This window comes from Poecilia reticulata, linkage group LG13 (assembly GCF_000633615.1).
Source record: "Poecilia reticulata strain Guanapo linkage group LG13, Guppy_female_1.0+MT, whole genome shotgun sequence".
Classification (NCBI taxonomy): domain Eukaryota; kingdom Metazoa; phylum Chordata; class Actinopteri; order Cyprinodontiformes; family Poeciliidae; genus Poecilia; species Poecilia reticulata.
This window is the reverse complement of record NC_024343.1, coordinates 13,612,805-13,626,671: the sequence shown is the minus strand read 5'-3', so window position 1 is coordinate 13,626,671 and position 13,867 is coordinate 13,612,805. Positions and strand designations below refer to the sequence as shown.

The following is a 13,867-nucleotide window of genomic DNA, read 5'->3' as shown; positions in this document are numbered from 1 at the left end:
ACAGCAAAAAACTACCATGGAGGCACTTTCTTGCCTCTGTATCTCCTTTTCATCCAACCTGTATAAACCTAATGATGGAAAGAAGCACCAAATATGTCTACAAATCATCAAAGTCCAGTTTTTTAGACACCATTCAAACCACTCTCAGACAATCTAGCAGTTCTGCCCAAAAGATTGGTCAAATACCCAGCCAGAATTATGACTGAACCTCATTAATTAGCTGTGGCTGAGGTGCAAGATAGAGACTGCATTCATATATTTAAGCCTATATTTATCATTTTCAGAATCAAGGTTTATACAGGAATCCTAGACTCGAATTTACTACCTTTTACTACCAACACAAAATCGAGCAGCAGTCTCTTTTGGGGGAGCGGTGAATTCTAGGGGTGCACCGATTTATCGGCCAGTTGATTTATCAGCACAGATTTCCTTAATTTTGGGAGATCGGTGATCGGTCGATATTGTGAAGCCAGACTTAATCCCCCAATCTTACCTACCTCAGCAAAGGTCTGAAAATCAGCCACTGTCCTCTTCTGCTCTACTGTGAGGTTTGACTGATAGACACTGGTCTTTGACTGATAGACCCAGAACTCCCTCCAGCGTGTTCTGGGTCTTCCTTGGGGTCTCCTCCTGGTGGGATGTGCCCGGAACACCTCACCAGGGAGGCACCCAGGAGGCATCCTTACCAGATACCCACAAGGTCATGACTGCATGGTTGCAGTTAACAATTTCAAATAGTGACCCCACTGTTCCCAAAAGCAATTTTTAGTGACATTCCAGACAAAAAAAATGGTATAGAACACGTGTCAAACTCAAGGCCCACGGGCCACATGTGGCCCGCCATGTCATTTTATGTGCCCCCCCACCCCCAGTGTTATATAGGGCCATGATTGACTTAAAATAGGTCTTGAGCACGAATTGACTACAAACTACATATCCCATAATGCATTCTGATTGTAACCAGCCATTATTAGGGCTTCTCGCCACTAGAGGGCAGCAGTCACCTCAAGCTGCTTATTGATTTTCCCAGCGAATAAAACCAAGACATTGACAAGCTAACATCAAAACGTCCAAGAAAAGAAAAATCGATTTACAAGTAAGACTGTGAATGAAGATGTGTGTGATTTGGTGTCAGGGCGGCCGGTCGCGCTAGACTTTTTTTGTTATCCGTTATCTTGATCGACAACATAAAAAAAAAAAAAATTGGTCATGTACTATTTTTATCCGTGAAATTACAATCATATTAACATTGGCTATTTAGTCGCATTTTTTGCGGTTTAGTTAATATTCACCGTGAATCCAGATCCCATCACAAATTAAGCAGATAAATGCGTCTACATTTTTTTCTCTAGTGACAAAAACCACTGACTGTGGACCGCAGTGAAGTTAGTTTCAAGTTGGATATTCAATATTGCTGGTCACTCGACCTTTGACCCTCCACAGGTCATGCAAAACAAGTGAAAGTGAAAAATCATCCGTAGAATTGTTTGTAGAACCTCCTCATCCTCTTACATGCCAAGCCCTTAGAAACTGCATGATGACAAAAACCTTTGTCCGTGCATCCATTTTCCTCCGCTGTTTCTGGGTCATGGGGTATCAGCTTCAGAAGGGAGGCCCAGACTTCCCTCTCCCCAGCCACTTCTTCCAGCTCCTCAGGGGGGAGGGGATTCCCCCCGAGGAGCTGGGGGATTCAGCTCCTCGGGGAGCTGAAGAGACATAGCCGAGAGACATAGTCCCTCCAGCGTGTTCTGGGTCTTCCTTGGGGTCTCCTCCTGGTGGGATGTGCCCGGAACACCTCACCAGGGAGGCACCCAGGAGGCATCCTTACCAGATGCCCGAGCCACCTCAACTGGGTCCTGTCGACTTGGAGAAGCAGCGGCTCTACTCTGAGTCCCTCCCGGATGATGGAGTTTCTCACCCTATTTCTAAGGGAGACCCCAGACACCCTGCAGAGGAAACCCGTTTCGGCCGCTTGTATCTGGGACCTCATTCTTTCGGTCATGACCTGTGGGTCATGACTGAAAGACCCACAGGGTGATCATCGATCATGATCACCCTCATGATCATCGATGAGGGTGGGAACGTAGATCAACTGGTAATTCAAGAGCTTCGCCATTTGACTCAACTCTCTCTTCACCACTACAGACCAGTACAGCACCTGCTTCACAGCAGACGCTGCCCCAATCCGCCTGTCGATCTCCCGCTCCCTTCTTCCCTCATTTGTGAACAAGATCTCCAGATACTTAAACTCCTCCACTTGAGGCAGGAACCCCAATCTCTCCCAGTAAGGAGACATTCCACGTCCCAAGAGCCAGGTTCTGCAACTGAAGATCTGATCGATGGGAACCCCTCCCTCAAGGACCATCCAGATTCAGAAAAGTTTTTAGGACAGGCGTTTATAACACACAGTCAGTACAATGCCAGCAGCTGTCCCAAAACCCAAGCCAAAACTCAAGCCGCTCATGAATGACTCTCCACAATCAGTCATAAAAGTCCACATGCTCCATGGTGGACACTGCTGCTGCTTCACTTCTGGGTACAGATGCTTCATTATAGCCTCCTCTGTTTCTTCTTCATCAGACTCGTCCAAATCGTAATATCTGTTAATTTTCCTCATCAGTTTTGCTATTTCATCTAGTAATTCCTGTGTATTCAAACCTTGTAATCTCCTTCTTTGTATCCTCAGATAAAACTCCTCAAGTTCCTCAATAAACTCTGGATCCTCCATCGTACAAGTTTTTGAGCCAGTTGCCAGTCTTTCTTCAGTGCTGGAATGAAAGATCTTGGGAAAGTTCTAGTACTTAGAGACTGTTTTATGATGTCATAACAAAAGAGAATTATATTATGACATCACAGAGAGTGATGTCATAACTGACATATGTTTGCATTTGCATATATTTATGCATTTTATAAAATATGTTTAAATGGTTTTCTTTTTTGCATATTATTGAAATATGTTTAATCTAGGTCATGCTAGTTCTGCTATTATATTGTTTTTGTCGTGTTTTAGTTCGTGAGAAAGTGTGGTGGGAATATCCCACGCGGTAACATTATGGCTCCTTCTTGCAGAACTTGTTTTATGCCAGACACTGACTTTGAGCAAACTTCCCCAGCCGGGTCAGTTTGCCCTAAGACAGTACCGTTGTCCTCAGTACTGTCTTGTGAGGTCTCAGTCACATCTGTCTCTGTGGTCCCACAGACATCTGTCGGTTGTTGAGAACAAACCTCCCCAGCTGGGTCGGTTTGTTCCTTGCCATCAGTTGAAACACCTTTATAAAACCAGTCACTCTCATCACCCTGAGAGACACCTCCGTCTGAATACTTCCCTTGAAAAGTAATAGTCCATTATCTTCTTCATACCCGTGGTCGCCACGAATCCAAGGCCCCAACCAAGCAGGATAAAGAAGGGAATGAACGCCTGTGTAACGCTAAACATTCTTACTCTGCACAAATCTGAATGTCCAAGAACCGTCTGGATCCTAACTGATGCATTCAGATCCAAGCATTCAGATGTTCCAGTGCATTAAGGATACCGTCTTGTGGAGGACACTGAAAAGCTGAATTCGAAACCACCTGCAGTCTCATCAGCGTATGTGTACTCAGCTCCAGAGTATCCTGTACTCGCAGTATGCAGACTAAAGACGAGGTTCTGCTGATCCAGAGTGCACAGACAGTGGATTCACCTCCAACAGAAGGGAACTCACTCCAGAGTACTCCAAAGTAGCTACTTTAAGTCACTTTGAAAAAATGCTGTGAAGGACAGCAACCCAAATTCTTAACAGTACATTGAGGACGATCTCGCACTATGTCTCTGGATCTTTGGCTCAAAGCCTTTTCAACCAGCTTTGTATGCCGGGAGGAGATGGCATCAAACGCCTCATCTCTGTGCATCATGGCACCAAACACCATCGGCTTTTGGGTGGTAGGCATTGCTATGGGAGATCCCCATAGCAACTTTTAAAGATGAAGTCAATGATGAAGAACTTCATACCTGCATAAATACCTATCATGAAGCCCAGCAACTGGTAAGGTAACAGGCACGAGGAGATAAAGTCCACCCACAGTCCCAAGTAGAGCTTTTGAGTCAACTCTGGCTGGACCCACATGAACAGATTTTTTATCTTCTCAAAGATGTTGGCCAGATTCTGAGCTTTCTGAGCAACATCAAGAACCAACTGTAACTTCCCAGACAGAGTCAATGAAGGCAATGGCAGACGTGTACACAGAGTACCAGCTGGATAAGGCAGACAGGTTCCTCATGAAGTTTGTCACAGGTCTGAAACTTCGATCGAGGCGTCTCATGTTTTCAGTCAGCCTCCAGGCATTTAGTGGCTCTGTGTCCGATATGTTGGGCGGGTCAAGGAAGTTGTCCCGTCTTTGGCTCCGAAACCGGATTTTGTCGTAACACTTCCGCATGTTGGCCGCTGCAGATCGGAACATGATGAATGCTGATGTTGTTGCTTGTGTAATGTATATGATGTTATCCATGACCTCATCATTGAGCTCACTGGACTTCTGGGGCAAGGTCTTGCTTCTGATCGTTGCTATGGAAACAATCAGATCAGTTCTGCATAAGTCAAGCTGAAATAATGACTAAATACTTAAATAATAAGTAATATTTTTTATTTGTTTAACATGAAGAGATTAACAACAGATTTCTATATGATTGAATTTTTGAGTTTGTGGTTTTCCGTACTTGCTGTGGTATAAATGGTCTTAAGCCATTTATCAACTATTATTTTTAAATACAATCCTTTGGTAAGCTAACTGTAGCGTCGCACTTTGAGCTCACGTCACGTTTTAAATATTTATACACAATATATTCACATATATATTATATATTTACAATATTTTGCAAGCAATATTTCTACACTTTAATTACTTGTCTGTTCTTAGTTTGAAAGTGAACCACAACAAAACTTCTATGAAACGGTTCAGAACATCTAATTATTCTAAATATAATGTAAAATAAATAACAAAGCACAAATTATAGAATTAGACTGAATAGATCTGCCCTTATGGATTGCGCAAAATTTACGCATTGTAAGGTTGATGCAAAAATCGCTACAAAAATGGCTCAACAACGCCCCATAGAAAATTTCAAAACACCCTGCCCATTGACCTTAGTTTATCGTAGAGACATTTGGCACACTTGAACAACTCCCCAAGATGCACAGAAAAGTCTCTTGCAACCATGGTCTGGTCTACACCAGACAGGAAGTCGGCCATTTTGGATTGAAGGTCTGATTTTGACCCCATTTTGGCCGTTTACAGCCTCCACATTTGATCGAACTCCTCCTAGGGATTTCGATCGATTGACTTCAAATTTGGTCAGATTGTTTAAAGGCATGTCTGATTTTAAGTTGTCAAAATGGTGAGTTTTCGTGCATTTTAAACGGGCGTTGCCAGGGGTCAAAGTTCACGTACTCACCATGAAATACAAAACCTTTATATCTCCTGCCCAAAAACTCACAGAGGCACCAAACTTTCAGTGATTCATCATCATCGGGTGACCTACAATATCCAATGGTCAAATGATGACATCATATAAGCCAGAAGTTTTTAAATGATCAGCCCCAAGCCATGCTTTAACCCTTGTATGTAGAAATGGGGTCCAACCGACCCCACACACGTAAAACTTGTATCATTTTCCATAGTCCTCTATGTTTACCTCAGTCCTCGCACGGACATGTGTATCTTGTCAGGACCTACAAAAAAGTGTCAGGGAGTCATGGTCCAAACCCAACAGGAAGTCGGTTATTTTGGGTCAAAGCCGCCATCATGTCCATTTTATTGACGTAGTATCTGATTGAACTCGTCCTACAGTGTTTGACATACAGACTTCAAAATCACTCAGCACACTCTTGAGGCATAGTAGGTCAAAAGTTATCCTACAGTTTTTTGTACATCAAAGCATGTGGGCGTGGCTAAGTGTGAAACTGTGACTATTCACCATGAAACATCAAGGTGCAATAACTTCCACATACAAGGTCACCACTGCATCAGACTTTCTATGTCTCATTATAGACCAGCCCTGATCACAGTCACATGGTCAACTGGTGACATCACCTAAGCCCCACGCCCCTCCAACAGAAAGTCACCTGTTTTTTCTGCCGGATGTTTTACTTTTACTCTCTGATTCATATGGGTTTAATCCTGTGCCAACTGACATAAAATGAAATAATGAAGAACTCTGTCAATGCTGGCTGCTGGCTGAACCATGTGCCGTGGCCGAATGGCGAATTGCAATCCCTATCTGTATGCATACCGTCGTCTCTAAATCACATATGAAACATCTGATTTGCAACAAACTTTTTATGACTGACTTTTGTCAACCTGTAAAGAGCCCAATAGTATTCATTTTTAATTTTACTCCACTGATTCATTCTTTTTTATTAAAAACAGTATAGCATTTGTTATTCATCAGCAGTCAATGTTTAGCAACAATTCAGAAAAAGTAACACTTTTTCTGGCCTTAATTTGGGATAATTTAATTTACTACCTTTTACTACCCCGCGGAAACCCTGAGAATGTGAAGATTAGAGCAAATCCATAATGAACTCAAACTTGTGCACCCACTGAAGCTACATGGCGTAGGAACATTTCACCCGTAGAAAAATGATTGTAAAAAATCCCATTAAAGCCCCAAATTAATAGACGATAATTGTCCATGATGAGAGCATGCAATCCTCTGACTGAACAGTACGCCTCTGTTTCTAACAAAGAGCCAACACCAACACCAGAAGAACATTAGAGATTAATACTTGACCTCAGCAAAAGGAGGGGTGGTCAAATCAGTATCTAGATTATGCCTTAATTGAATCTAATATCTTTTGTCCTGCCTTTATAATTATAAACTCAGAACTCTGTGATTAGCTCATCTGTATGAAATGAGCACATCAATTATTTAGCGACTTATTCATGGGAGAAATGATCGCCTGCAAGAGCAAAAGAGCTAAAATTCAACTTTAGACAGGGGAAGGAAGGGCGTAATGAAGGGTATATGAACAAATTGTGGTACTTTATAATAAATAGGTTCCAAAATTAACAGCTTGGCAAGGTCACTAACACAACACTGCCTCTGAATTATCATTTATAGGCCAAATTTCTCAAGATACAACAATAAACAAGGGTAAAATTAGGCATCATGGTTCATTTTTGGATATGCAAAGAGGGAGGGGCCAAACAATGTGACATATAAAGATGAAATAAGGACAAAATTCAGACATTTAGACCTTGAAGAGTTGCCAAAAAAACAAATAGAATCTAGTTGAAAATACAGGAGACGACAGTGTCCTCATTAACAGTGAGACATGTCACATCTGTGAGGATTAATGAATAAATAATTGATTCTCCTGCAGAAAGAAAAGATGAGTCAGAGAAAAAGATTGTGACTCTGAATGTTCAGATATGTCCATCTCAGTTATTTATCTCAGGCATTTATTTGTTTTCACATTTAAATTTCTCTGACATGAATCACAGTTTTGACTTTTGTCTGGGTGATTAAGAGGATTAAACTAAGTGATTAGTCAATTGTTAGGAAGGAAGCCACCACATTTGCATCCATATGGTCAAAGACTAGTTAGCAGGTGGCAGGAACACAAGAGTAGAATGCTTATATTTACAATGGGTGTTGGAGAAACAAAAGTTATTTGTGAATATCTGCATCATTTAGTATTTCAGCATCAGTGTGCAAATTCAAACAAAAATCTCTAAATACTGTTTTATGCTTTATTCTTGACACTATGTCTACATAGGTCATTCAAACTGATGCTGCTAAGGGAAAATAGTTTTAAGAGTTTATTGTTTCCCAGGAGCCCAACAGATCTAATCTTCTGTGACAGAACAGCTCAGAATAAATGTTCCTATTGATGCAAAATAACTATGTCAAGTCCTGTTTTAGTGTTTTTGAAATTCACCTGATGTTACATGTTGTAAAAGTGTCAGGGCCCAAAACCATACAAAATATAAAGTTAAAAGACAAATCCTGAAAAGCTGGAATTAAATATCTTTGGAGTTACACACCTCAGCTTTCCGCATTATCTCTTTGGTGTCTTCGATCTTCAGCTCCAGATCTAGTCTGCCCTGCTCAGTGGGAGGCAGGCCATGACTTTCACACTCTTCCAGAGACTAAACGAAAGACATTTGCATTAGACATTTGCATTATTTGTGTGTTTGTGCTTTTTTTTTTTAACATCAAAAATAAACTTGGCAGAGTATAATAACTTCATGTTTGCAACATTTTTGGCCTTACTCGCTTGCAGTGAATAATATTCTTGTGCTCTCTGGCCACTCTGGTTGCCCATTTTCTGGCCTCTTTGTTCAGACTGTGCTCCTCGGTCGTTCCGGACTCCGACTCCAGCTGACGGCTCTGGTACACACAGCCACACAAAGAAACAAGCATAAGTAAATACACACACATCCAGCCTACGGCATGTAAACACAGATGAGTACAAAGTCAACGTTACAGTTCCAGGGAAAATAATTAATACTCACTGAACCGTTTCATACTTTGTCATATTATAACTTCAAACATCAATGTTTTTCATTGGGATTTTATGTGGCAGAGCAATACACTGTAGTTCTTAATTGTGAAGTGGGAGGAAAATGATACATAGTTTTCAAATTGCTTTACAATCTGAAATGTATGGCATGCATTTCTATTTAGCCCACATTGCATTATACCCACAAGTAAAATCCAGTAAAGGCAATTGCATTCACAAGTCAACATAATTGAAAGGTTTAGGTGAAAATTTGTTCATTCTAATCTTCCACATCACAATAATGTACTACCTTATGTTGGTCTACCGCACAAAACCACAATAAAACGCACTTGGTACGTTTAAGGCTGCAGCGTGATCAGATGTTTAAAATGTCATGGGATTTGGATTCTGTACTTTGCACTGTAGATGCTCAAGGCGTGTGATTATGCTGAGGCTAGTAATTAAGCCGAGGAAAATGTGAGCGTGAATGTTTCCTTCTCAAATAATTAATACACCATGTGTTGCAAAGCTTTGTTGTTATCCTCACAGATCAAAATAGCTGCTATTAAAACCGCATGCGGAAGACTGACGTTGTGTGAAAAATGCAAGCGTGTGTATTTGTGTGCACAGCAACAAATGAAGAGAGCAGGAGGTGAAGAGAAACAGTCCAGTTCTGTTTATATGCTGCTTTGATGTGTTTTAAACAAATGCAGGAAAATATGTATGCTTAACTACAACCAAATGTCTCTATTACTTACCACTGATAAAATAAGTAAAACTAGTCCTTACTAAGAGCTTCTTAGATTTACAAATACAGTATATCTCAAAACATGTGGTACTTATGTGTCAAGAACTGAAAAGAAATGTGAAATAAAAAGCTGTGAAAGCAAAAAAAAAAAAAAGAAAAGAAAAGAAAAGAAAATGCAAACATAGCCTGGGGATGCACAGGTATTAATAACTAATCTGTGTCCGTAAACCACATAAGATGGGGTTCCCATAATTTGATAATAAATATGCGTCATGCTCTTGTACAGAATATTTTAACTGTGTCTTTTCATGCAAGTCAGACCTTTTAATTAAGTGCTGATTCAGTAACACTGGGGCATTAATCCCGCTAAGTATAGGTGTGAAGCTGAAAGTATTACACAGGAGATTTACAGCTTAATTACATTTGGGCGCTGGAGATTCGAGGGGAGTTAAGGGACCAAAGCAAATCTCTAGATTAAAAACAGTGGCAGTGAGATAAAATGCCACGGAAAGAGGGTCAGCTAATTTGTTCCTTACCAGCGTGCTGAAATTATCGGGCCAATTTCTATAAGCTTTCTGAATGCAGAAAAAAAAGGAAAGAAAAAAAAAGGTTATGCTGGTGCAGAAAATATTTAAGGCTCCTCCTTGAGGACAGTGCTGTTTTCAGGTTCTCCTTCTGCAACAGTTTTAGAAAACATGTCTATATACTATTTAATGAAGGCCACAAGAGCATGAAAAAATCTGAAAAACAAAAAAATTACAGTTTGGTTTAGCTGTTGCAGGACCTGATTATAGGTCGAGTCCGACGTCGGACTCCATTTTGGGGGGGAAAAATCCATAATTTTACATAAAAATCTTATTACAAAGTAGGAGATCAATGAATTCAGGTTTGATTGTCAGTGTTTCGTCACCTTGGAGCTATTGAGTTTATTTACGTGCGAGAAAATCCAGGTCAAAATTTGTACTTGCAGCTTGAAGCACTTGCAAGAAGTTCTCTCTGTTAATTTGAGAGAACTTAGAGTTTTAGATATAGTTTTAATATCTGTAAAGAGACCTTAACAAAACAAACATAACCTGTGTTATTATTTTTTACAAATACAAATCATTGTACACACATCAGTTCTTGTCTATGGATGCACAAAAAATTACATTCTCAACTATTTTAAGGTTATAAAACTCAATTCACAATTACACATACATAGTTATAAGTACAAAATATTTCTGAGTGGAATTTTAATCCCTCGTCTTAGCCTAGCTATTGAAAAGTTGATTTCTCTTACTAATTGAAAAGTCCCTCTGACTCTAATCAATCTAATCAAGCACTCTAATTTCAAAAATAGATGTTTTTTTAATTCTCCTTTGAATAATGGTTCTCAAATTAAAAGTTTTTTCAATGTGAGATTATGCAGCTAAATTAAAAGACAAAGTTGTATTGAGACATTTCACACATTTGTTGGTGAAGGACACCAAGTACTCGGATGGTTCAAAGCATTTTGAATTATACTGCACTCCCATAAAAAGCTCAGCTGTCATAATAACACTCATTTGGATTAGTGTGTAGAAATAACAGTGGTTAAAGAGATGGCGAGGCACGCAGTTAAACAGGAGTGTGCGTTAATGGGCAGTAATGAATCTGCTGACTCAAGCTTCAATTTAAAAGTGTAAACATTCATCGAAGATTGCTGCTTGTTGCATGTCATCCTCTCATTCTGACCATGTGTAGCTTCAGTTTTTAATCATATTCTGAGTAAACAGCAGCCCCGAATAGAAAAACCCTAGATTGTGGTGCTAAGTGTCTACACCCATTTTTAATTGGAACATTTAGAGCTCACAAAGTCTTGTCCTGTTTTCCCAGAAAAAAAAAAGGAATCTGTCACCACAGCTTGGTGGAGCTGCAGGGCTGCCCAAACAAACAGAATTTATCACAATGAACAAGACATGCATCACACTTAACTCAGGGCATCATCATTTCTATAAGAGCTGTTTTAATGGATTCCTTTTAAAGCAAATGGGGCTTGAGACTCCAGAGTGTCTGCGGTAGACTATGGGTACTTTTACTCTGACTGCTTTTTGTCTCTACATTGAATAATGCTGCACTAAAACACCAACAAAGACCAATTTTTGATCTATGTCATCCCTTTAGGAACTTGACCTTTTTGTGTTGGGCACTATTTGACTGTGCAGACTACAGGTCATGTCTTCTGAGTCTGTCTGTAACCTATTTGAACACACAGCAGAAAAAAAAAATTCCCCAAAATAAGAACAAACAGTTTTGACTTTTCATTCTGTTGGATTTCAATGGAGGTTCAATACAGAGGAAGAACAGAAAGGAATAGAAAAAATAACAAGAGATCTCTGTCTTCTTAGAGACATTTTTTGTAAGACTGCATCTTGCAAGAATATGCAGTAAAAGTTACAAAATGCTTTGAGAGACTGCTTCTGGATCACAGCAGAGCCTCTGTCGCCCCAGACGTTGATGAGCAGCAGCTTGCCTACAAAGCTAATCAATCCACTGAAGATAGTTTCACCTGGAGCCTCAACACCAAACAATTGATGTGCTGCTCCTCTGTATATTTTGTTTGACACATCTGTCAGACTAAATGTTACAACTTCTTCTTATATGAAATTTATTACAACAGCCTCACAGTTTAAACACAGTAAAATGATCACAAGTTTATGACCTGGTTGTAATCCTGACTGCTACTGATTTTTCTCTCGTGCTTAACTAACCCAAAAAGTTTGAGGCAATAAAGTCCCTTTAAAATTGGCTAAAGCTACACCTTCCCACTGAGTTTCATCCAAGTCACAAAGAATAGTAGCTGCTGAGCCATAATCATCAATTACAGTTTTACTGCTTAAAATCCTGCCTTTTAAATTTTGCCATCAAAGTTTTTCTCCCACTAGAAGCTGCTGAGTGAGACACCACAGCAGTGGGAGTTTCCGCCTGGGGTTTGCAGACATGGTGGATCTGTTTTGGACCTCACACTGGAAACTCTTTGAAACCTACGTGGGTAAATTGAAGTTTCTGAAAAATGAGTTTCAGCACAAACGTCCAGGGTTTCGTAACTGGAACTGGCCTCAAGATGCTAAATGTCCTTAAGACTACAAACAGCATAATGACAAAGAGGAAAGGGAAGAAAAAACGTGGTTTTAACAAAACTCCATCATTCTCTAATACAGTACAGGCTTATAAAAAAATAATGCTTCTAAAGTAATTCCATACAAAAATGTTTTACATGGCAACACTAACAGTTCCATCTGTGCTGAAGCTGGCAAGAGAAGCTAGAACATCATCCTTAGTTTCATCCATTCAGAGCAAATTAATTTCATTTAATAATTACCTAGGCAGACAAAATCTGTTCCCAGGAGGAAAATCACTTGAGGCAACTAACTAAGCTTTCAGTAAAGCTTTAGTTGACTACTACAGCTTGAATACTTGTTCAAGTACATACAGCATTACCACAGCAGCAGACAGATCTGATGATGGTGGTGTGGATGGTTTGTGTCAGGAATGAGGATGGGAATTCTAGCAGCTGATAAAACTACCTGTGCCAGGGTCATTCTCATGGCACTGACGGGCGACGGCTCAATGTCCACCAGCTGCTGCACCGAGCTCAGAGTCTGCAGCGCGCTCCCACAAAGAGGCACACACATAGACAGGAGGCATCCAAACACACACACACGCGCGCACACACACACAAGAGCAGCAGCAGTGAAAGCACACATAGTCAGGGAGGGGTTAATCAGGAAGAAAATAGATCAGGGTACAAGTGTTAGAAAATGTTGAAAAACTGGGAAATACATGGCAGGATTAGAGCATTGTTTATGCAGAAATACAGCTGCTTGATAAAATGTTCATACCTGTTGAACTTGTTAGCTTTTTGTTATATTACAACCACAAGCGTAAATGGGTTTTTTATTTATTTTTTATTGGAATTTTATTTGATTGACTAAAGTAGCCCATAACTGAGTAGAAGAAGGAAAATAATGTATGACTTGAGCTGAGTAAAGGGCATCGCTGGAACAAACTTTGTTAGAGGCTGTAAAAGACACAACCAAAAATAAAAAATAAAAAAAAATCAGGCAAAATTTGCATTTAAATGTTTCTCATCAAAGTATTCAATGGGGATGATTACAATCTCAAAGCACAATCTTGAAATGTTTGAATTTTAGATGACATGTACCCTTTTCCTTCCACTTCCCAGTTACACACTATTTTCCTGTTGAACCATCACATAAAATTCCAATAAAATACAATAAAGTTTGTGGTCGTAATGGTAAAAAAAAAATTTTAAACAAAAAGACCAAGAGGTATAAATAATTTGGCATGGCAGTGAAAAAAAAAGTTTACACAAGGACTGAGAAACTGGCAGAAGAGGCACAAAAGTATATGAGGAGCACGAGAGCACAAAGTGACTCACACAGAAGAGAAATGGACTCTGGAAATGTGCCACAGTGGAATTAGGAACTTTGTCTACAGACACATTTTTCATTGTAACCATAAAATACTTAACAAGATCCCAAGGGAGTGAAACAGCACAGCTCTGGATTTATTCACAAAGCTTCTGATCATTTGACAAAATTCTTAAACATTTTTAACACCCAACAACCAGTTGAATTTAAAAGATTATATATAT

At 39.8% G+C, this 13,867-nt stretch overlaps 1 protein-coding gene across 6 annotated transcripts in view; it reads right to left on the bottom strand.

Moving 5' to 3' along the window:
- Positions 1 to 13,867, bottom strand: part of fchsd2 (FCH and double SH3 domains 2) — a 69,773-nt gene that overhangs the window by 18,666 nt on the left and 37,240 nt on the right. For 2 of the 6 annotated variants that reach the window (XM_008425540.2, XM_008425542.2), the window contains exons 11-14: positions 12,777 to 12,851; positions 9,768 to 9,806; positions 8,255 to 8,371; positions 8,026 to 8,130 (exon numbers count right to left, since the gene is read on the bottom strand). In XM_008425540.2, the coding sequence (XP_008423762.1) occupies positions 8,026 to 8,130; positions 8,255 to 8,371; positions 9,768 to 9,806; positions 12,777 to 12,851 (336 nt within the window). The remainder of the gene's footprint in view (positions 1 to 8,025; positions 8,131 to 8,254; positions 8,372 to 9,767; positions 9,807 to 12,776; positions 12,852 to 13,867) is intronic. The other 4 variants (XM_008425541.2, XM_008425544.2, XM_008425543.2 and 1 more) reach the window with 2 other exon arrangements.